General features: G+C 39.5%; 1 protein-coding gene across 11 annotated transcripts in view; it reads right to left on the bottom strand.

The window, feature by feature from the left end:
* Window positions 1-1,153: 1,153 nt before the first annotated feature.
* The window catches only part of fgfr3 (fibroblast growth factor receptor 3), a 41,715-nt gene continuing 18,961 nt past the window's right edge, over window positions 1,154-23,907 (bottom strand). For 2 of the 11 annotated variants that reach the window (XM_084093027.1, XM_084093033.1), the window contains exons 5-18: window positions 21,465-21,634; window positions 16,091-16,214; window positions 15,818-16,008; window positions 14,087-14,231; window positions 11,589-11,764; window positions 10,346-10,494; window positions 10,120-10,244; window positions 9,336-9,446; window positions 9,057-9,247; window positions 8,769-8,891; window positions 7,636-7,706; window positions 5,609-5,746; window positions 4,393-4,498; window positions 1,154-4,291 (exon numbers count right to left, since the gene is read on the bottom strand). In XM_084093027.1, coding sequence (XP_083949153.1) covers window positions 4,124-4,291; window positions 4,393-4,498; window positions 5,609-5,746; window positions 7,636-7,706; window positions 8,769-8,891; window positions 9,057-9,247; window positions 9,336-9,446; window positions 10,120-10,244; window positions 10,346-10,494; window positions 11,589-11,764; window positions 14,087-14,231; window positions 15,818-16,008; window positions 16,091-16,214; window positions 21,465-21,634 — 1,988 coding nt within the window. In that variant the 3' untranslated portion in view covers window positions 1,154-4,123. Of the gene's footprint in view, window positions 4,292-4,392; window positions 4,499-5,608; window positions 5,747-7,635; window positions 7,707-8,768; window positions 8,892-9,056; window positions 9,248-9,335; window positions 9,447-10,119; window positions 10,245-10,345; window positions 10,495-11,588; window positions 11,765-13,282; window positions 13,428-14,086; window positions 14,232-15,817; window positions 16,009-16,090; window positions 16,215-21,464; window positions 21,635-23,907 lie in introns of all 11 variants that reach the window. The other 9 variants (XM_084093030.1, XM_084093026.1, XM_084093024.1 and 6 more) reach the window with 5 other exon arrangements.

Below are 23,907 nucleotides of genomic sequence, written 5' to 3'. Positions count from 1 at the left end.
GGACTCCAGCAAACAAACATTCACAGTCACAAATGCAATTTGTGTGACAGTTTGTCCTAGTCTAAAACTTTTTGTTTTATTCAGAACTCTATTCCATTAGCAACTTGTGCTCGTTTGACAGCGTTTGTCGTTGCTTCAGTAAGGCTAGTAATGCTGTCAATAGAGTTGCTAATGCCACCACTGAGCTATACTAACTTGCATTAGTTTCAAAAGAGAGAGAGAGCACGTTAAAATAGTTAATTGGTGTCATCTTACGACTCAGTTTGACCATTGGCTGTAATAAACTGTCCTTGGAGGAGTTCAGTACTAATTTATATCATATTGTTAATGTATATGTATAGGCAAGGGAGCAAGGAAACCAAATTGTTGTATCTATAGTCTTGTGGCTAGGGTGATTATTTTTTATGTTGTGAAAGACTTTCTTTTTAAGCTAACCCATATTTCATGTCCATGTTATTTTATTTATTATACCTAGCCATATGGTAAGTGGGATTATGCTCATAATTATCACAAAATTAATTCAGACAGGGTGATAAAAGATCATGTGATCGTGATCACCCTGTCAGGGTTCATTTTGTGTTAATGCCTAAATGGCTGCACATTATCAATGATGCCAAAATTATTTTTTTTGACAAAACCAAACTTAAAGTTTTCAGTTTACCTGAAAACCAAAACCGAAAATGAAGTTTCAGTAACTCAGTTTGCGTAATTGTGTAACTGAACTCTTAATGCTGTTGAGGGTGTCGTAGTAAAGTTCTTTGCCAACAAGCTACCTCTTGATATTTCAGCCAGAAAATTTTATACATTGTTACTGTAGCACAATTTTTGGTTACTGTGAAGTGCGCCCACACCGTTGACTTGTTGTGTGCATGAAATAGACACTGAAACAGTCAAAATGAGAAGCGCTAATTAAACATCACTGTTTCTGTTGATTTCATCCCTCCAAAAGCATTTAGGCCAAAAATTCTTCTTTTTTTTTTGGTACGTTTTATATATTTTTAGTTGCCCGAATGTATTCCTCATGAGTTATGACTGAGGATTATGTCATAATATGCTTATCAAATTCCCTCCCACTATTGCTGCCTAAACAAAACATGAAATCGTGAACATGGCAAGTACAGTATAGATTTAAAAAGCAAGTGACAAGCGAACACTCGTTTTGTTGTGTTTATTGAAAAGGTTTTGATTGACAGCATAATTCCGTCAGGCACAGACTGATAGAGTGTAAAGAGGTTTAACAGCTCGTAAGGGGCACAACTGAAACAGAACGGAATGTTCCACATATACAGAGATATGGAAAAATAACAAAACACTGTTAGTCAACTATTCCACTCTTTTGTTAAACAGAGAGGGATGCAGATGCTGAATGACTTTAATTCTGCAAACATGTTACCTCACCGCGTGAAGAAAGAAATCTACCTGGAATGCAATGCAACTCTTCTGTAAGAAAATACTGTAAAGAAGTTCTCATCCCTATTAAAACAAAACAAAACAAAACAAAACAAAAACACACCTATATAAAATCTACTCGACGTACAACGATCATTTGCAAATTTAAATCTATAACTTAATTTAATATCTTAATTCTAATAAGAGCTGAATGGCACTATCAAATAGAGCTTAAGATGCGTAAAATGAAAGAGTGTTGACATCAGACCAGTATTGCTCATCATCCAGCCGCTTTAAAAGTGCTGGGGAAACACGTTGTCCTTTGACACTGTCTGGATGTTCATTGTAAACATTGTAAAGAAAACTTTCTTCAACCCCTAAATGCATCTCGGCTCTACCTCCATCCCAAAACACAAAAGCATGAAGGAATGCTGGCCTTTTGAACAAGGTAAGGTCGTGAAAGGAAACGGATCAAATAAAACATAAATACAAGGAAATAAATAATGTTGATCTGCGTCAAGGAGGGAAAAGGACCAGCAACATTGTTTGATATGTTTGAAACAATGCAAGAGGGCTGTCAGTAGTAGAGCGGAGGATGTGGAGGTGAGCCAGAGGTTACAGGTTGTACAAAAAAGGAAGCTGAGAGCGATCGCTTGCCCTGCCATCCCACACCAAACATTAAACGAAGAACTCCACACGTAATGGACAAACACTCAAAAACACTGTATCCAACAGAACATGATGTCCCACAGCTGGAAGAAGAAATTACAGAACAACGTCATCCATATCTTTGAGAACCCAATCTGAGAATCAAGGTAACAAAGTGCCGTACAAATATTTACTTTATCGCTTTAAGAAACACCCTGCTTATATCTTTTACTGACGTGGCTGTACATTCAAACCGTACGTCGCAATATTCAGCCACTCAACTCCCTCCCAGGCACTTAACAAGTACAAAAATGCTATGTTTTGCAGGAGGAGGGAGCTGTACAGTCATCTCGTATCAAATCTACAGTTTTCGTAGTTTAGCAGCAAGCGAATCATCCTCTTTTTCTCCCCATTATATATTATTGCCGGCTTTCTGCTTGAATGCAATTGTCTGAGGACACCCTGAGACACGACCAAGCTATCCCATAATGCTTCGCTTAGATTCGCAGGGCCAGAGACACTCATCTGACAACCATGCACGCTGGAGTTGAATAGCGATAACGGTTCTGTACTCATTAACATAAAACTCAGAGCAGAGAGAAAGATTTTGGCACTTTGCAAACACACCGACCCGGAGGATTACCTCAAAAATGTTATTATACATATTCATTAGCAAAAGAGCAAATAAGAGCAACAAACTCATAGTATGGTTTCACCATATTTCTATATGCCATGTTAGGTTTTACCCACAAAGCACTCCTTCATATCAAAGAGCTAGATGAAAGGATCACAGCGCCCATCTTCAGGGAAAACCAACACTGTTTTTTGTTTTTATAAACACTATGGTGAACAGATCTGGTTATGTCACATGCATGGAAGCCCAAATATGATTTTTTTTTTAATACTATACAAAAATGATGAAAAGTGCTTTAAGTGTGAGTCTGACAAGAGTTAAAAATCAATGCGGTTTCCTCGTGAAGAGCAGGAGCGCTTGTGGTCCTTTTATCGCGAAATTCAATACTGAGATACGGGCAAAGCAACTTCTGGTATACTTATTTCTTGCTTTAGAATTCATAATTTCATCCTCTTACTCTGCTGATATCACCAATTAGTTTCTCATACATTCTTGTCAATGTAAACTAAGAAATGGAAGGAAAAAAAAGAAGCAAAAATAAATCTTGCACTTCTGTGGTAAATAACTTACAAAATTTAAAAGAAAAACCCTTTGTTTACAGTACCAAAACCCGACTATATTTTTAGACCCCCTTAAAAACCTTATGTCTATAAATAGCTTTACAAATATACATGTTAATTCAAATAAATCTTTTGTTTTGCTTTTTTTTTTAGATTAAATGTTTACATGATCTCAACAGTGTATGCTCACTTGCTCTTTTAAAATGTCATTATTTCTTTTCTTTTTTCTTTTTTTTAAGTACACTGCTACTGACTGCAATATGATACATATTTATATCTATATATTTACAATAAAAACTTTAAGATACATACAAAGCACACAGTTATATATCATCTAATTAATTCTCACATCTAGGAGACCTTTCTCTCTTTTCTCATTAAAAAAGGATGAAAAACGTTCTTTGTGAGGAGTGGAGAGGAGAGACTGGCCATGGGTTTGATTCTCACTCCAGTCAGATATTGCTGTAAAAAACCCTTCCTGTCCACGCGTGACAGGACGACTCTGTCTGCCGCTTCAGAACTGTGCTGTTACACAGTGTTGATCCGTTCTTTTTGTTTCCTGTCCAGCAATTTGTCAGTCTGTTTGTTTTTTGGTAGGCACGGAATGGTTTGACCCTTCTGACTGCGTCGCGCAAAGGAAAAACGAAACTGGCCGAATACAAAAATAGGAATTCTCTTTTCGAAGACAAAAAGCTGAATAATGATTTGGAAGAAAAGGAGGAGCTGAAGGACAGGGGCGTAATCTGTCCTTCAGACCTGTGACCAGTTGGAAGTCTGAAGCTTCTCGTTGAGCATTTCATGAGATCCACACTGTGCCAGGAACCCCGTCTGCACTGCCGCTACATGCTGGTCCAGTGCAGCAAACCGAAAGATCCCCACAAACCACCGTTCCTTATGTTCTTATGACCCCATTGCTGTGGTGGTGATGCTTAGGGAGGCAGGGTTCGTCAGGTAAGGAGTCGTGAGCAAACACAGAGTCGTCGCCGGAAGAACAGGTGCTGTTGGAGTCCGGACAGGTAGGCGAGTACTGCTCGAACGGTACCGACAGGTCCAGATACTCCTAAACCATGGAATGCACACAAACACACACACGTCAGAATTGGCTTTAACAGTTAGGTGTTAAGAGTTAAGGTGTTTGGTTTGATGCACGAGAGCTCTTACGTCAGTGGAGGTCATGGAAAGAACCCTGTCGTGATCCTCCACCAGCTGTCTGAACGTGGGTCTTTGTGAAGGAACGGCGTGCCAACACTCCCGCATAATCATGTACCTGCACAAAACAATATATGCATTTACTGATCAGTGCCAGAAATGAACTTGATTGATGGACAATTGGTGCATCCACACCTTGTCAGAATTACAGAGCACTTGCGATCTCGTAGGAATAGTAATTATAATTTATAATTTTCTGAGAGCTCAGACTTGCACCACCTGCAGCAACTGCAGCAACGTCATGCGGAAACACCCAAAATGGCTGCGGCTTCAGTCAAATGAAGTTAGGCATTTATCTTGTAATATTTCTATTTAATAATTCCTTTAATTGACTGTTAATGTCATAATAATGAAATAATAATCTAAAAGTTTAATACAGTTTAACGTAGCTAGAATTAACTAAGATCCTGCAAAAAAGGCATTTGCATAACAACTGTTGTTATTACTTACAAGTAAGTTTGTTGTATTGTGGTTTTGTCTATTGATTAATCAATTTAAACTGATTAATGGTGGCATCAACAGTGTTGGCACTGAAACATATAATTTCGAGTTTTGAGTAGAACTTCTGGGTTGTCATCTAGAAATGACGATATTTACGACATGGCCTGCAAATATTCACCCCCTTGGAATTGGTCTATATAAGTCAAATACTTCAACTGAATCGAATCTGAACCATTACAGCTGTTACTTATTATATCAAAACAATATAAAATTCAAGAGTATCAGTAAATAATGCACAAGATATAACAATGAAATTACGAGATTCACACCAAGAACAAGAATTATAAAGAGAACTAAAACGATAACTATATAGGTGTCCACATACGTAGGACGAGCTGTTTAAAGCAGGATGGATTTTGATTGGCTGTCAATGTTTTTATCGTTCATCAGCTAAAAAAAAAAATTCCAACAATATCATTCCTCACTGTCATTATCATTATAGTTGTGGTGTGGACTCTGCTATTCTTTCACATTTAGAATGATTTTAAAACTATCTTTATTGTTATCGTCCTTGTTGTAAATGGGCCTTTAGATTATACAGCTCTATGCGTTCTACCATACATGGTTGTCATATGCCATTATAGACTCAGCAACATTATTTTAAGAGATGAATAAGAAAGTTTTAAGAGTTTTTCTAGATTAAAATGAAAAGAAATCGTAATCGTACAGTTCATGAGTGCAGTTGGCAGGTTTGTCCATTCGATGTCCCTCCTTCAGCAGTTTAAAGAGCTCCTCCACTGGGATACCTGGGTACGGTGAGCCGCCCAGTGTGAAAATCTCCCATAATAAAACCCCATAAGACCACCTGAGATGAAAGAAAGGTCACAGTTCAGAGCAAATATGGGAGAAAAATCACACATTTACATTAAAGTACAAAAAATAATACAATTCAGTGAGAAAAAATGTCGAAACACTTGTTAGGCCACTATTATGCTGGTTGTGCTTGAAATAGTGGCATAACAATACTCTCACTATCTCTTTCTGTCTGTCTCTCTCTGGGGTGTAGATACTTGGCAGATGTGAGAGAGGAGTTTTCTTGGTTCTCACTGAGGCTTATAATGTATGTCTGTGATATGAGACGCGAGTCTATTAAACTAGAGCGAGTGTGTGTGCACGCGCATATGTGTATGTGGGTGTGTGTTATCACAAGCTGCTCTGTTAACTCAGGGCTCTTTTGTTTTGGCCCCATTCCTCCCACGCCACCACTGAGCAGTGCTAATCAAATTAGCCACGCTAAGAGACAACAGGAGCTATGAGCCAGCTAATGCTACTCGGCCAAATACATACACACATACAACACACAGTCAGTTAGAAGCCTTATGGGGGCTGAATAATTGGCTCGTCATTATATCACTATCCGTTCATTAGCTTTATGTCAGAGTCAAATCTCATTTACGCCCATCACCGTGGTGCTCTCTCTTACACACACACATATACACACACACACACACGCAGTGAATGAAAGGCTCACTGCTCATATATCATAGCATAAGTAGAGCCTATAGGCAGAGGGAGATGATATTATTTTACTATTGCTGTCTCAGGCCAGCTGTGATTAAAGTGTATTTAGACATATTGGGAAAGTGCAGTTCTATGTACCAGTCTGAGTGTGATGAATGTGTGTTCGGTCTACTGAGAGACAGTGTGCAATATACTAACATACTAATCAAAACCTGCTGCGCAAGTACACACTCTAGTCTGCTAACATACACTCATGCAAAACCACTCAAAGGTTTTGGGTCAGTATGATTTTTATCTTAAAAAAAAAGGGAAAAAAAAGAAATAAATACTTTTATTCAGTAAAATGCCTTAAATTGATAAAAATTGTTAGTTTATTTGAAATAGAAAACTTTTGCAACATTATTAATGTCTTTATATTCATCTAAGAATCCTTGCCATTCAATGTACGTCTACACGACAACAATGTATTAAAAACGTAAAACTTCTTCCTTCGCGCTATTCATGTACAGACGACATAATCCCCATTCATGCAGATCTGAAAGAATGATTAAAAACGTTGAATTATGAATGCTAGGCCAGTAGTTGGCGATGTAACTTTGTAAAGAAACACTACGTGCCTTTAGACTGAACACATAATACGCGTGCACATGACGTCACCGTTTTCACAAATACATGTTTTTGTAGTTTACACAGTGATGATAACGGTATTGTTTTCAAAAACTTGCACTTTGAAACCCATTTTCAAAAGTTAACATTTTTAAGGCCCCCAAAAACTCTGTTGTCGTGTAAATGAACGCCCAAAATGCATAAATTGTTCTGAGTTTTTAGTTGAAAACGGTGTTGTGTAAATGGACCCTCAGTCAGTAAGTTATTAATTCAATAACCGCTCTGATGAATTGAATGATTGGATCATTACAATCATTAGCTGCTTCAAACTGATTACTTGCGAGTTAGTGAATCTTTTTGATGGATTCATTAAAATAACTCCTTTTGAATTGGACTATGTAATAACATGTACTGTAATAACATGTTAAAAAAAAAATCATGTCTCCAGTTCCGGTGAATTCCGGTGAAAGAAACACTGGCACACTCTATCGGATGGCTTTGATGCTGTTGTTGCAGGGTTATGGTGTTCACTTGCATTCCTTTACCGCTTGATGAACTTTATGAACAGATGGCATGAAGTGATGGAGAGGAAAAAAAGAAGAGGCATGCATGGCAATGTAAACTCACACATCACTCTGGTGCGTGTAGACACGGTCGAACAGTGCTTCTGGTGCCATCCATTTGACGGGGAGACGACCCTGAAAGGACACAGATCAGTCAGAACAACAGCGGTGCTGACCCAGCAAGACATACAGACGCCCATCGAACATCAACAGGCCTGCAGCTTAATCTCCTACTGTCCTATCTAATAAATACACTTCAGCAGTTCACATCAACATCTTCCCTCTCCCCAATGTGCTCTAATCTCCAACTGTCCCATCGAATATCCAAGACTTCACCAAACCCACCCCACTAAAACTCGCCATCACAACAACCTAACAGTTCCATCCAACACCATCTATTCTACCAGTTTTAGGAACCTTGTTTGATCTTGCTACAAGCTACTATAAATTATTTAAGGTATTTTAACTACTTACATAGTATATAGTGGGTGAAAAACAGTATGTGAGCAGAGTACTATATCTGAATTCATAGTATTCATAAAACATTATGCAAAAACTGATAACCTACTACTTGCGGCGAGATTTTAAAGTGCGCATCCAATGGACACTTTACTATCCCATGAGGCCACAGGAGAGGATTTGTGAATGGCAGTGAAGCAACGCAACTGACGCGTAGGCCGCATGACAATGACAACATGGCAGATGTAGTACGGCTGAATTTAATTAATACTACACATTCATAATACAGAATGTTTAACGGTCGTGAAGTAAGTTTCAAGGCAGATGTAGAACGTACTCTATACAGCATGCGATTTCGGATGCAGCTCAAGTGTTTTACTATAGCTAAGCTAATGCCATGCTACTGAAAATTTTTAGTTAGTTACACCCCAATACTGCATTTTACAATGCATAGTGGGCCAGGTAAACCGCAGTGTGTTCAATACCGTCCAGTCCTCGCCAATACCCACACATTCTTAGTACCAACTCCAGACCTCATTCAACAGTTAATTGATTTATGACAAGCTGCTCATAAAAGCACCTTCAAAAGTTCCTGAACTTGCACACACTCATTCGACTTCTACAGGCTTGACGTTTCTAAATACAGAGTGCGCAACCACATCTCTGTGCTTCAATCCAATGCCACCCAAGAGCCCTATCCTTCAAGCATTCTGAGATTGATAATCAGTGTCGACTTACGTTGGTGGTCTTCTTGTAGTAGTCAATGTTGTGCACGTCTCTAGCCAGGCCGAAGTCTGCAATCTTCATCACGTTGTCCTCGGTAACCAGAACATTCCGGGCTGCGAGGTCCCTATGGATACACTGGCAACACAAACAGAAAGAGGGCCATCCTTTATGCACAAGTCTGATAAATACACACTAGGAAAATAATATCTGGCAGCATTTATAAACTTTATAAACATTACAAGCCTCTTAAATTATTTCTATTCAAATAAGTTTACAAACTAAGATAAGCAGATGTGTTACCTTCTTTGAGGCCAGGTACTCCATACCCCTGGCGACCTGATAGGCGCAGGACACCAGGTCTTTAAATGTCAGAGTTTCGTTTGGGATCTTACAGGTGTCAAATGAGTAGTCCATCCCAGGAGGCCTTCTTGCCCGCAAATATTCCCTAAGATTCCCTTTAGAGGCATATTCCACCAGCACATACAAAGGACCTGTATGAACACAGTCAGAAACAATTCAGTCAGAGGAAATCAAAGCCGAACATCAAAGCTGTGATCTTATGTGTGTGCGTGCACTGACCATCTTGTGTGCACGCTCCCAGCAAGTTGATGATGTTCTTGTGTTTTCCGATCATCTTCATCATCTCCATTTCAGACACAAGGTCCGACAGGTCCTTATCTGTGCCATCATCTAACAAAACAGTAAAAAACGGCAATATTGTGAAATATTATTACAATTTAAAATTTATTTTAAAAATGAATCTATTACTGTGATGTCAAAAGCTGAATTTTCAGCATCATTACTCCAGTCTTCAGTGCCACATGATCCTTCAGAAATCATTACAATATGCAGATTTGCTGCTCAAGAAACAATTCTTATTATTATAAATGTTGAAAACAGATGTGCTGCTTAATATTTTTGTAGAAACTGTGACTGTGAACAGAAAGTTCTAACTAGAACAGCAATTATAATATATTTACAAACAAATATAAATCTTTTGTAAATACAAATATAAATCTTTTGTAAATATTATAAACGTCTTTACTGTCACCTTTGATAAATTGAATGCATCCTTGCTGAACAAAAGTATTAATTTCTTTAAAATCTTACTGACCCCAAACTTTTGAATAGTAGTGTATATATTATTAATGGCTATTATTTTTGATGAAATTGAAAAAAAATTAAATAATTTTGGACCATTATGATAAGATTTTTTTGCATTACAGGAATTAAGATTCGGAAAGTAAATGTGACCTTGGAATGATGTTTTGAGACATTCAACCATAATTCAAGTCAACATTGATTATGTTATACATAAAACATAAATGTAATGTAATTATTTACAGCATCTGAACACACTAACCTTTGAGCATCTTGACAGCAACAGTGAGAGGTTTGTTGGGTTTCTCTTTGTCAATCCCAATGGCTTCAGCCATCACAACCTGTCCAAAGCAGCCCTCTCCCAACGGTTTTCCCAGCGTCAGTCTGCTACAAAATCATCATTTACAGTGAGCAAGGAACTAACTATTTGCTTTAGAATTAGTCTGATGATTATGGTCATTTGATGACCACTTCAGCTTTTAACTTACTTTGTACGTGGAAATTCCCACTTGGGGTCAGAGGGCAGTTCAAGCTCAGAAACATTGGGCAGCATCGGCCCATCGCTGGATGACAGGCGGGCGATCCGGACCAATGGGGTGTTTGAATTCATGGAAGAGTTCGACTCCAAGGACACCTGCTTGGGTAAAGAATAAAAACAGCATGTTATTGTCTCTGAAAGTGAAGAAGAAAGCGAGTGTAAGAGCGAGAAAGAGAGAGAGAAAGAGAGAGAGAGAGAAAGAATCAAGATGTCTATTTTAAGAAAATCATCAACTCAAGTGTTGTGCTGCAGACAGAAACATGGTGTCTGTTCCTCAGAGGACTGGTCCTGAGAGAGAAAGGTTTGTAGCTGTCAGATCTCCACGTAATGGACCACAGAAGTGTGTGTGAAGCAACATTTCCCTGCTGCCACGAACACACAAGTATAATCTGCCCCTCTTTCTTTCGATGCACAGTTGATGCACAGAGATAAAGTTAAACATTCAAAAGCAGCCATGGCATCATCATAATAAAAATGTGCATATCGAATTGTGATTGGTCTTCTTTCTTGCATCGATCTGCATCTCTTTAGCCATCCATAACTGACTTAGCATAAGAATTAATGTGTGATGAATGTCATGAGCACGACAATTGCGTAAGTTTGCTTGTAACCAGAGGACAGTTCCTTGCAAGCACTGCGATTTCCTTTAGGAAATGCAAATCTATGTAGACTTTCATGAAACACTGAGAAAGTATGTCAGCAACCAAACTGTCTGACAATGATATCTCAATATTTTCAAAAATCAGAACTAGCTCAAAACACACACCTACACAGACACTATTTGAAGAAAAGGAAGAAAAAAACACTGCAACATGATTATGTAGCTTGATTCCAGCGTGACATTGTCAGGCTTTGATTGCTGGAAATAACTTGAGGGAAAAAGAAGAAGAGATCGAGAGAGTGACAGAGATTAGAGAGACGGTGTTTCAGCTGCAGCTGCTGCGATTTAAACTGTTTAACACAACTGGGAGAGAGTGAGTTTCACCATGATCTAAACAGTCACCGGGAGCGCATTAATATTCCACTGCCACATTGCATCTATGACATCCACACTACGTCTTCATACACACAAATAGCCCAAACACTACACGCTACAAAAGGATGAAACAGATGCATTCAAGGCAATTCAGAGAGGAGATAAAGAGAAAGAAAGATAAATGGGCTGATCAAATCTTGTATCTACTTTCTGTTACCTGTCTCTTGAGGGGGAATTTGGACAGTTTTTGAACGGGCGGCGTGGGGAGCGTCTTCTGCGTGTTCATCCGCATACGGCAGAGGATAATGATGACCATGGTGAGGATGAAGAGCACGCAGCCCGTCACGTAGATGAGAATGTCCGCGTAGTCATCCTCTCTCTCCATCTCCACCGCTGACACAGAGCACAAGAGCACCGTTTAGACGTGTGTGATGACATTATGAGACAAATGTACCAATGTTGACCTACAGGTTAAACTACTGTTGTGAATGGTAGTGGAGCGACTGATGCTGTAGGTCACATGACAATGACATCATGATGGATGTAGTACATATGGACACATATTCATTCACTATATATAATGTACTTTAATTTAAATGGTTGCAAAGTAAGTACTTAGTCAAAATAAGTACCTACTGAGAGAGTATGCGATTTCTGACAGCCTTTTCTGATTGAGACGTATTAAAATGGCCCTTTTTTCTATTAGTGTTGTCTTTCATTAGGGTCCAAAATGAGCACTTATCCCATGCCAAATGCAAGCAAAAGCAAATTTGTAGAGTTTTGCTTTGATAAAAAAATAATTGAAGTTTTATTAGGGACTGCAACATAACTTGTAGCTGAAATTAAATTATGGTAGTCTGACCCTCACTGATGTAAGCAATGCAAAAGATTCAAACATACCAACATTTCCTCAGTGGAAAATTTACCATCAGAGGTTTATCTAAGATGCCTTTTTTCTAGAGCTAAATGTGGTGAGACATATGCGGAGTACAAAATCATAATGTGAACAGCTGAAGGCTAAATAGAAATATTTATGGCCGGTAAATTTTCTCAATTCATCTACCTGTGTTCATTTTGGACCCCGTTTATTTCTAATACACACAACCACAAAATTCAGTTCATCAACTTGAATAAAACACGAAACCAAAAATAAATTGGCCACTAACTACAGTCTCAAGACTTTAATTGAAAAACTAACAGTAATTTCAGAAATAAGCCCTACTAATGGTTAGATTAGAGATCATCTTAAGTCAATCATTAATTTGTTTGTTTGTTTGAAGTTATAACGCAGAAGACCTGCAGTTAATTTACAGCAACCTAATTAACATGCTATCGCGCCCCCATGCAGGTACAAACATCCCATAATGCCCCTCTCTCCGGGAGGCTTATTTGGCGCTTGTGTGATGAGCCCCACAGATAGAGTTCAGTGGCTCTGCACGAGACGAGCGATTTTAATTACAGCAGCAGAACGGAGAACTGGATAACAGGATGAGAATTAATGAATCGGGCCTCCCAGATACAAGGACTGTGTGCCATCAGTAAATACTCCAGTAAACACGACAAGCACTTCCATCATGAGCGCATGTGTTATCGAGTGGAAACAGTCCATGAGAAAAACCCATCATCCGTCGTTTTTTCCCCTGCATATGTCATGTTTAAATCTAAAAACAATTACAAACTACCAGGTTGTTCTTCAGAGCACTTTAGTCTAATTGCCATGTTTAATTTGACATGATTAAAAACTAGGCTGCCGTGATTAGGGTCCATAGAGAATATCACTGAAAACATTTCAAAAACATTTTAACTGCAAAACTATGAATAAAACATGCAAGGACAATAGGGAAAACGGGAAGTATAGAGACTTGGGAAGAAAGGAGTGAAAAGAAACCCCAGAGAGTGAGACTAGTATACCTGGTAACACTGTAAGCCAAGCAGAGTGATGGTTATAGCCAATCGAGTTCCCTGCCAGACAAGTGTATTGCCCCGCATCCTCAAAAGACACATTGGTCAGGTAGAGAATCTCCAGCTCTTTATCCGTAGTATTTATTCCCGCAGTCTGGAAAAGTAGGGAGAGACGGAGAGAGAGAAACTCAGATGCTTAGAGCACAACCCTTGAGAAAGGACCAGCACCAGGAGGAAGATCTGACCGAGAGAAGATCAGTTAACCCATCACCAGTAACCCAGAGATCCCACAGAACTGCTTATGAGATGACCTAGAAGCAAAGTAAAACCCCAAACCCTGGCGGGAAATGTAACGCCCCATCAGCAGCAGCGGGTCACTTTGTTGTCATCCATAACGTGTTTGAGGTGCAAAGAAAACATAAAAAGAGCCAGGAAGAATATTACCAGCTTTAAGCTTAATTTAACCTCTCACTAGATAAAACTGACACCTATTTATGTAGAAGTGTGTGTCCCAATTCTCAAGAGAGCAGTGTGTAGGGTATGAGGAAATCAATAAGAATGTGATGTGGCACAGTCTCTGCTCCTATTCAACATGCCCTTGTTGCATTGATTGGGGAGGAAGAAGAAGAAGCGAGCATTTAAATGAAGCAGACATACACTCGCCTTACATAACAAGTCCTTGAATCAGGTCACCTTATTTATTGTGTGAGAAAGGGGCGAGAAGAGCAGTGAGAAATAGAGAGAGATTAGGGGAGTTAGACTCTACGCCACCAAGGTCTTTGACTGACAGCGGCTGTTTGGAGAGAGATTTACCTGGCTGGGACACTGTGAGCCAGAACGTATTCTCTGAAATGCCTAAAAAGTTGTGGGCTCTGCACCCGTACTGGCCTGCATCTTTCTCTGACACATTATACAGAGTCAGCGTATCGTGGGCCTCTTTTACCTTACTGACAAAACTCTGCAGAGAGACACACATACTTAGTCAGAGGCGAGCACGTTCACACATGAACACACACTTAATGATTTAAAATACTCAAGCAGCTTGTTGTAGCACTTCGTTAAGATACAGATACACTTTCAAATTCACTAAACAGTTACGCCGCTTGTTATTTCAGTACAAAAACTTGCATCTTATTCACTAACCACCCACTATCCAGTTTAAACTGTCAAAAAATAAAGGTTCTAAAAGGGTTTTTTCACAGCAGTGGTATAGAAGAACTATTTGTGGTTCCCTAAAGAACCTTTCAGTGAACAGTATTTAAAAGAACCATTTTTTCCTTACATTTTAATAATCTAAACAACTTTTTCCACATTGTTTGTAATGGAAAGGTTCTATTGATGTTAAAGGTTCTTAATGGAACCATCGATGCCAGTAAAGAACCTTTATTTTAAAGAGCATATCATTTAAATGAATTGAAGTTGAATTGTAATTTGAACATATACTGCAGGAAACATTTTTATTTACATTTTTTAATAAAAAAATAAAATAATTTTCTTGTTAAAATCATAAAAATCATTTTGAATTATATTACATTTCTTTGACTTGAAGTTAAATTCAAATTTCAATTACACTTCCTGTTTGCGAATTGCGAACTGGAATTCAATTCTGGAACAAGCTCAGGAAATGTTGCGAGCTGGATTCAAACTCGTTTCACCTGCACTGGCGCCACAGCTCAACATGCTAACTGCTAGGCAACTGACGTCTCTGTATGTTATAATTAAACGCTAAAATATTGTCTTTAGCCCCTTAGTCCACACATATCGGTTTCTGTATTTCTTTCAGATGCTTCATTTGCTTTATTCTCTGTTTCCGTTCTTTCCCTTGATCGTAGGCGTTGCGCCACACATGATCTGTCGCTCAGCACTCTCAATCTGGGAGGGCTGGGGAAGGCTTTAGAGGGTGCGCAGATGAGACTGCGGGGAAGGGCAAAGCCGCCGCGCGGCTCCCAGTAAAATACTGTTTCAATTATGTGGGAGTCTAAAATAGCGTGGCGGTCTGGCCAGCCGACGCACTCCCCTCCTCTGCCTGCTGACTCGGCCCTTCCCTCGCTTCCCGCACTCATTTTTTCCATGGCTTTTTCGGGAGCCTCTTCCCTCGTTCCCTCCCTCCTTCTCTGAAGAGAGAGTGGGGCAGCACAGCTAATGGCTGTCTCCCTGCGCGACGCCACCGCGGCGGTTAGCTTAGCCCAAAACAGATGTCTGCCTCCTCTCTCACTCCTCTGAGAGGAAAAAGAGAGCGAGAGCCCCCTAATTCTCAGTTGCAGAGCCTATAGTGAGATGCTAACATGGGTGGGATTAGGAGTTGGAGGGAGGTGCTCTTAGAGTCACTCAGAGCTCACATGAGACTTAATATGTGGTTTAATTTAAGCTGCACTTGGACACATTTTGGAAAAAAAATGCCTTCAACAATGTTCTATTCTAACAAGCACAAGCTAACAATGTTTTCATAATTAAATCGTTGTGTCCTACACACTACAAAAGATCATTCTCTTAAAAGTGGTTCATTCATGAATTCTTCTGATGTGCCAGTATAGATGACTGTACCTTAAGGATGTTGACGTAGGGGGCGCCATTGGGCCCATACTGGCTTCCGTTCACCTCGATGTGTTTGAGCCACTGGATGTGTGGCTGAGCATCACTGTACACCTTACAGTGAAACTCCACGTCACTGCCAACCACCACTGTCTGATTGGCCGGGAGTCCCGCCTGTAGGATGGGCCGGTGAGGAGAGCGTTCTGATTGGACAAGAGATGGGGGCAGTCAGAGATGAAGTTAAGTTTAATTTAAAGGTTGAATGCGTGCGTTGCGTGTTCATACCCAGCACGTCGAGTTGGTAAGTGTGTTTGATTGTCCCGTATTTGTTCTGCACCACACACGTGTAGTTCCCTCGGTCAGATGGAACGGCGCTCTCCATGACCAAACTCCACTGCTGATGCCTCAACTAGAGAGAGAGGATGACAGAGACAGAGAGAGTTTTAATAATAAAGTGGGACGTTACATAAGAGGTCCACTTGAATCCTTCCTCAGGTTTTTCTGTTAGCTGAAAAAAAGCAGGTGCTAAATGATCTATGTCTGTATAACGTTATGAGTAAGATCCACTCTGCTGATAAATCTGAATTGAATTAGAATTAAGGAACCAAACAGAATGCAGAATTGCAATTCAATGTAAGGAAGTAGTTATGGAAATTAATAAACCAGATTTATTTTAAACTAGAAACATATTAAGCCTATAGATAGATAGATAGATAGATAGATAGATAGATAGATAGATAGATAGATAGATAGATAGATAGATAGATAGATAGATAGATCACAGACTTGTTTTATTTATTTATTTTTGGGTTTATTTTGGAATTCCTTTATTATCACCAGATGTGGAAAATATGTAGATGGGTCCTTCACCTCATACACACACACATATAAAACACATATACACCCATTCATTCATTCATAGAGCACACTCTAATTGCATATGGCTCTCTCTCTCTCTCTCTCTCTCTCTCTCTCTTCTCTTGCGCACTGTCTCTTTCTCATTCCTTCTCTACGTACTTCGAAGGTCTGTGTGGAAAAAAATGTAACTGTGTAAATATTATGGGCTGTGTTTTTGAACAGTTGCATGGTAACACCAACTGAGAGGGCAACACGCACATAGACAAACACACATGCCTAAGAAAGTTGGCAAGGGCGCCTGTGCCCCCTGCACTCCTCCTCCTCCCCCTTGTCTTCTGGATCCTCACCTCCTCTCGGCTCATTCTCGCTGGCTCACTCTCACACAGTGAGCCTTTGGTGTTTGCTGATTGACACACTGCACGGTACGAGAAATGTGTGTGAGAGTATGTATGTATGGGAGTAGTTGGCATATGTGTCCATTGACTTTTTTAAAATCAAGATTTTAGGCTCAAATTAATAAATGTATAAGGGAAAATATTGTATATTGAGTGTCCTGTAACTAGTGAACACCTTTCTGTTAACTAGTTAATTTTAAACTATCCTGCATTAAGACAAATTCATGTTTCTCATTAATTTAGTCTCTCAACCATTAAAAGGTCATAAAGACTACTACTACATAATAAAAGAACAAGCAAAATGCTGTTCAAATAGTTTTAAATGAAATAAACTTTCATAATAGTTGCTAAACGGTATTTAGAAGGGCTTTAGCCCCCCTAAAATAATTGGAAATTAACTATAAATTAACCCTTAAAATCAGTGATTATATTATATTATGTTCTTTTATTTATTTATTTTATTCAATTGTTGGTCGACCAAGAATTAAACCTTGGACTAAAGGCAAGAAATATTCCTCTGAGCTACATCAGCTCATGCTCAGGTTGGAAGCTGAGCCCAACTGGATTGAAATTCAGGTTAACTTCCCAAAAGTTTTTAATGTCAGCTACTCGTGTCCAGTGAGAGTATGAGAGAGCAAGAGTTTAATTTAGGACCCTATCTTACTTGAAATTGACATTTTGTGTGTGTGTAAGACATTTATCTCAATCTGTCAGCTGAAAAGAAATGCTGTGAAGAATTCTCAGCTGTTCCTCAATCTACCCGAGCTCTTTATCCAGAGGGAACGGGAGGAGAGGGTTAGTGCATATATCCCATCCTTCATCAAAAGATAAGAGCTTAAAAGTGTTGTGATGTCGCGCTGTACCCTGCTGATTCAGACATAGAAAAAAAAAACCAGCACGAAAATGACCCAAGCCAAGGTTCGATAATCAGTCGAAAAGCACTGCTCAAATTCCTCCCGGCATTATGCTGTTAACATATTAAGCCTCTTTAACTCTGATGTCAGACTGGGGTTAGGAGTTAAAACTAGTGCGGTGGATATTCATTCAGTTCAACTGAATTGTGACAGAACTTCAGAGAATATTGGGAGTAAAGGGACTCAGGAGGTGGCAAGAAGCTCAGGTCCCTCTTGAGTATGTGTGTGTTTGTGTGTATGTGTATGTCCAGGATTTATGGCTGTGTCAAAACGGTGCGGGCTCGTTCCGACAGCGGTTCTGTTTAATTTGACCCACAGAGACAGGAAGCAAAAACAACTGACCCCAGGGCTAGTCATTAAAACGACAAAACTGTTTCTCTATCTCTCTCTCTCAATGGAAAGTGGTACTTTCTACTAAGAGGTCTTACTGAAAACAGCATGTTTCACCATTAAAAGAAGCCATCGATATTGTACAGACGGCCGGGGTCACTGTGATTTTTCCAAGTAAGACATGTTCCTGGATCAACATATTTTGTTGATCCCTGAACAACATTCTTCTCCGAAAATATAGTGCTAACCCTACTCCTACTCCTGAACCTAATCCTACCCTGCTGAAAAATCCAGCATAAACCAGCATGAATTCCATGCTGGTCTTGGCTGGTTTAGCTGGTGGACTAGAAAAGTCATGCTGCTCTCAAGCAAAATTGAGCTGTCAGTCACTGATTCCAAAAAGTGTATAGTAAAAGGTGTCATTGCAGTAAGGAGCATGAAGTACAGTAGATAACATATGCTGGTCCACCAGACAGCAGCATTCCAAGCTGGTCACAGTATGCCAAATATACCTTTGCTGGTGCACCAGCACACCCGCTTCCCATGCAGGGGACCAGCAAACCATCAACCAGCATCCCATTCTGGGAACCATCAACCAGCATCCCATTCTGGGAACCAGTAACCAGCATTTCATGTCGGGGCCAGCAAACCATCAACCAGCATCCCATTCTGGGAACCAGCAGAACATCGCTAAATTACACACTTGACTTTTAAACATATTTTTACACATTAATGAATAACTAATTGCACCCAAGCACTTCATAAAGACATATACTGCTGTGGCTTACAGACAAAAGAGACATTTGTCGGTGGATTAGAGATTCAGCATTTCATTACTGATGCTCCAAGCACACAGAGAACTGTGACTGAAATTGAGTCATCTCTCAGAGGACGCAACAGTCTTTCTCCACTCGCTCGTCAATTGAGCTGTTGAATATGTTGCGAGCTGCACACGCTCTCAAATGCAGCGTTTTCACAAAACATCAGTGTTTATGTGTTCGTGAGGTGTGACTAACCCACAGTGCCACAGATTAGCATTCTAATAATGCGACTTCGGCTGCCATATGTGAGCATGACAAAAGCCACGCCTCCCCCTGTCAATCAAGAACCCTAAATCGCCACGGCAACACCCTCTCAGAACCTCCCCCTTCTGATGACTCAATAGAAAGGTGACCTCTGACCTTAGAACCCTGCCAGTCAGGGACAGAAAGTGTCTGAGGTGTGTGTGTCTGTTTGTAAGTGTGTGTTTGTGTTAATGTGTGTGTGGCTCTTTAAAGGGGAAAGCTGTGGGAAAGTCAACTGTCTAAACAAAGCCATGGATCGTTTCAAACAATGAGAGTACGGCAAGTGACTAATTTTCTTGCATTTAAAACTCATTCTGCAATCTTAACGCATTTAGTCAGCAATTAACGTCGCCAGAGAGGTAGTCAAACTTGCAACCAGCTCCAGCGCCAACAGAAACATAATCACACCATTATTGTTCCCCTTGCCATGCAGAGAAGAGGTTTAAGATGCTGATCTCCTAGAGAAGTCTTCATGTTTAATTTAGCATGACGCTCTGCGTTTTAACACATCGTTGAGTGCGTTATCAAGCCATCAGGCCTGTCATATCCACACACACACAAGGGAAGCACAAATACTTGCACATATATAAGAGCCGCGACTTTTAGCCTTGGTCTTAATAGAGACAGAAGACATTTAGGATGAGCTGTCAAGCCCCTGTGTATGTGTGTGTTAAATAAAGCTATTATGATGCTGTCAGAGATCTCTATGCCAACAGTGACTGTGCTGATGCGGAGGGCAGGTCTAGTATAAAGGATGACCCTGGGTCAGTGCGGACCCCTGGTGTGTGTATACGTGTGTGTTTTTGTAAGGGCGGGATGGTCACTCTATGGCTATGGAGAGGTGAAGAGGTCAGTGTTTTGTTTCTAAATGTCTCTCTTAGGAGACACTGGTAATATTCTATGCGTACAGGTCAATGCAAAGCAAGGCTGTGTTAAAGAATCTAATTGTGTGAATGCGTGTGTGTGTGTGCAAAAGTCACTCAGAAGGTCCCAGTTGTTGACTTAGTTTCAGGGTTTTCTCTTAAAATTCTGTACATTTAGAAACAAATGAGGCAATTGTTGACATACAGTTTCATATAAAACAAATGTGGATAGCATCAGAAGAACTTGATGAGAAATACTTTATATTGAGACTTTCATATCCTGGCAGATCTACTAAAAACTACTACAGTTTGAGATCTCATCTGAAACTCCAAAGGACATGTGTGAAATTACTGGTGTCTTTTTCTCAAAATAAAATTCTGTAAATGTGTTAAAAGTAAAAGTCTCAATTTGTTCTCAATACTATCTAGAAGAAACAATTGAGAGAGAAGATCTAATTTGTGATTTTTTCTTTCCTATGGGGAAAATATGTGCCTCTTAAGGAAAGTTGCGATGAATAATGCTGTCATATTTAAAGGGATAGTTCACCCTAAAATGTAAATTCTGTCATCATTAACCCACACTCACGTAGCTCCAAACCTGAATGACCTGTATGACTTTGAACAGTTTTGGTCACCATTGACTGAAAAAATAAAACCCTCAACAAGAAGAAATTCTCAAAATATCTTCTTTTATGTTCCACAGAAGAAATGTAAGTTTAAAACAACATGAGGGCGAGTAAATGATGACAGATTTATTTATTTTTTGGGTGAACTATCCCTTTAATTGTGTGTGTGTGTGTGTGTGTGTGTGTGTGTGTGTGGGGGGGGGGGGGGGGTCATTGAGTGCTAAGGAGCAACAGCTCTGAGAGATGAAAGATTGGTAATAAAAAATAAAAATAATCTAAAGAATCAGTGGACGCCCTCCAATACACGTCACAAACAACACCCGCACACAAACGTATCGACACATAAATAACAAGACCACACAGAACTTTGTGTTCATCTGCTCTTTCGCAGAGGAACAGCAACAGGTGGACGGATCCTCTAGAGGCGACAAGCAAATAAACTCCAGAGAGAGAGAGAAAGAGAGAGAGAGCTCTTGAAGGAGCAGATGTTGGGGATCTGCGTAAATTATTACTAATTGCTGACTCTTATTATCTGTAATACTAAACACACAATCACATATTTGCACATACACACGGGCATGTTCTTAATCGATATTCCTATTGCCTTACTTTAATCCCGCCCATTCTCTGCTCTCCTTTGAATTCCTTGCCATTTTTCAGCCAATGGATGGTGGGCGTGGGGTTGCCAGCAGCGGGACAGCGGAACTTCACCGTATTGGCGGCAGGAACGGCCAACAATTTCTTCTCCATCCGGTCGGAATGGGTCCAGTATGGAGCTTCTGTTGGACAGAAATATAAATATGAGAATCAAATCACACGCTGCTGAAAATATAAACAATAACTTATGTAATGAAAGTTTCCCAAAACATTCCAATGTACAGTACATGAATCCATAGGTGCAAATGGAGCTCTATATAAATGTATGTTGACATGCAGTGCTATTTTTCAGGGGGTAGGGTGTTCCCTCTCCGGGAGTCTTCGTGCGGGTGAATGTTTATGGAAAGATTTTTCTTGTGCTCTGTGGCAGCGTCAGACTGGCTGCCTAATTCCCAGACTGAATTAAAATTTGTTTGGAAAAGCAAACACACTTACATACAGTCTTACGTGAGTGTGAGGAGTGTGCTCTTGCGGACAGAACTCTAAAAGATTCCCAGTGTTGAATCCTTCACAGAGCCATGATCGCACAATGTGGATTCCTAATAATAACAGCCTATTATAATAACGGACCAATTTTCCTTCATTTAATCTTCCCACAAATTTAGTATATAATGTTGACTGTCATGTGGTCGGGTCTGTGTTTATGCTTCCTAGTAGCTAATGCCAAATATCAGAGCATAAATACTTACAGTAACATTCTTTAGCTAAAATAATAATAGTCATTATTTTCATTTTCAGACAAGTCTTGTACTTTGTAAGTGTGTGTGTGTCTTTAAGAGATTGAGTAAACATACTTTCATCCCTCCTCAAACAATTAAATCCAGATCCGATCAACCCGCGAACTTGGCGATTAAACCCACAGACGCCACATTTCGCTCCAGACATACATGCAAGCTCACAAACACACATTTGTGAGCGCGCACACACACATACACACAATAAACCCATTTACTAGACTGAATATAATTCTCTTGTGCATTATTTGCTCACACTATCAGATTGTGAATGTGAAGGGTGATTGGCAGGCAGGCATTTCCTTTGGCATAACTGACACACTGATGCCTACATACAACACACACCCACTCTCTCTCTCTCTCTCTCTCTCTCTCTCTCTCAGTTTGCGCTACATAGTGCATGCTCAAATGGTCAGTGGAACTGTCAGGAAAACTCAGCATGGTCTGTACCCAACAGTGGACCTGGCCCCTATGTTGACATGTGTGTGTGTGTGTGTGTGTGTGTGGTTTGCTATTTTATAGAGTTCAATACAGACAATTTGAGCTTTGAAGTGGGAACCGCGAATCTACAGTGACCCAACTTTTTTTTCCATTTCTTTTATTCTACAGCCAAAAAAAAAAAGCCATCAAAGTGCAGTTCAACTCCACACAGCTGATATTACGCACAGCTTGCTTCAGTCAGCCAAACTGAGAGCAGTAACCAGCACTGCATCATTAAGATATTACAGAATGATGTCATCAGATGTCACACGACCTCAACTCTTCTCAAATGTTCCAGAGAGCCCAGACCTCACAGCTCTCAGCTCCAGTGTGCTCTCATCTCTCTCTCTTTCTTAATTAGAGCTGGATTACTGGTCATTAAACTCTAAAGGGGTTTTGGTTTTTCGCTTAATCCCTCGTTTCATGCCCTCCCCTCAACCCTGAGACCCTCCCCCAACCCCTATCCCACCACAACAGACAGATGTGTTAGCTTTCCCTTCCCTCTCTCTCTTTCTTTGAAAAATCACAAATGAGATCTCTTTCAAATCTCAGTTGTTTCTCCTACAAAGCAATGATATTAAATAAAGATCAAATGGAGAATGCCTCCTGCACCTCAAATTTCTCCCTCAGAGAAAGACTTTAATCTTGTATGTGTGTCATCTAGAGTTTCAGAGATCCTGTGTTATTTTACTATTATTTATATACTATTACAATATTTAATTATGTTTTTTAATTAACTTAAATTTTTATATTTTAAGCTTTTATTTTAAATTTTGTTTAGGTTTGAGTAATTTTAATATGTGCTTTTGTCAGTTGTATTAGTTTAAAAAAAAAGTACGTTTTTAGTGTTAATACTTCAGCTTATTAAACTTAATTATTTCAGTAAGTTCCCGAGGCAACATTTCTAATTTTTTTTTTAGTTAAGCAAGTTGAAGTTTTCCATCTAATATTTATTATTTATTTCATTTTATCTTTATTTTAATTACCAACAAATATTTTTTTAATAGTTTTAGTTAACAATAACAACACTGAAGAGATCTCAATGTGCTCAGTTTTTCCAAGATATCAAAGTCTGCGAGATTTCAATATTTATTCAAACGTTTCTCAACAAATTGAAAATATCTGGGCTTTGCTATGCATTTGATTTATTTATTTATCTCTATACACTTATTCTATAAACA

Source organism: Abramis brama (genome assembly GCF_963993115.1).
Source record: "Abramis brama genome assembly, chromosome: 19".
Classification (NCBI taxonomy): Eukaryota; Metazoa; Chordata; class Actinopteri; order Cypriniformes; family Leuciscidae; genus Abramis; species Abramis brama.
Note: the sequence above shows the minus strand (reverse complement) of the source record. Positions and strands in the feature narration are given on the sequence as shown.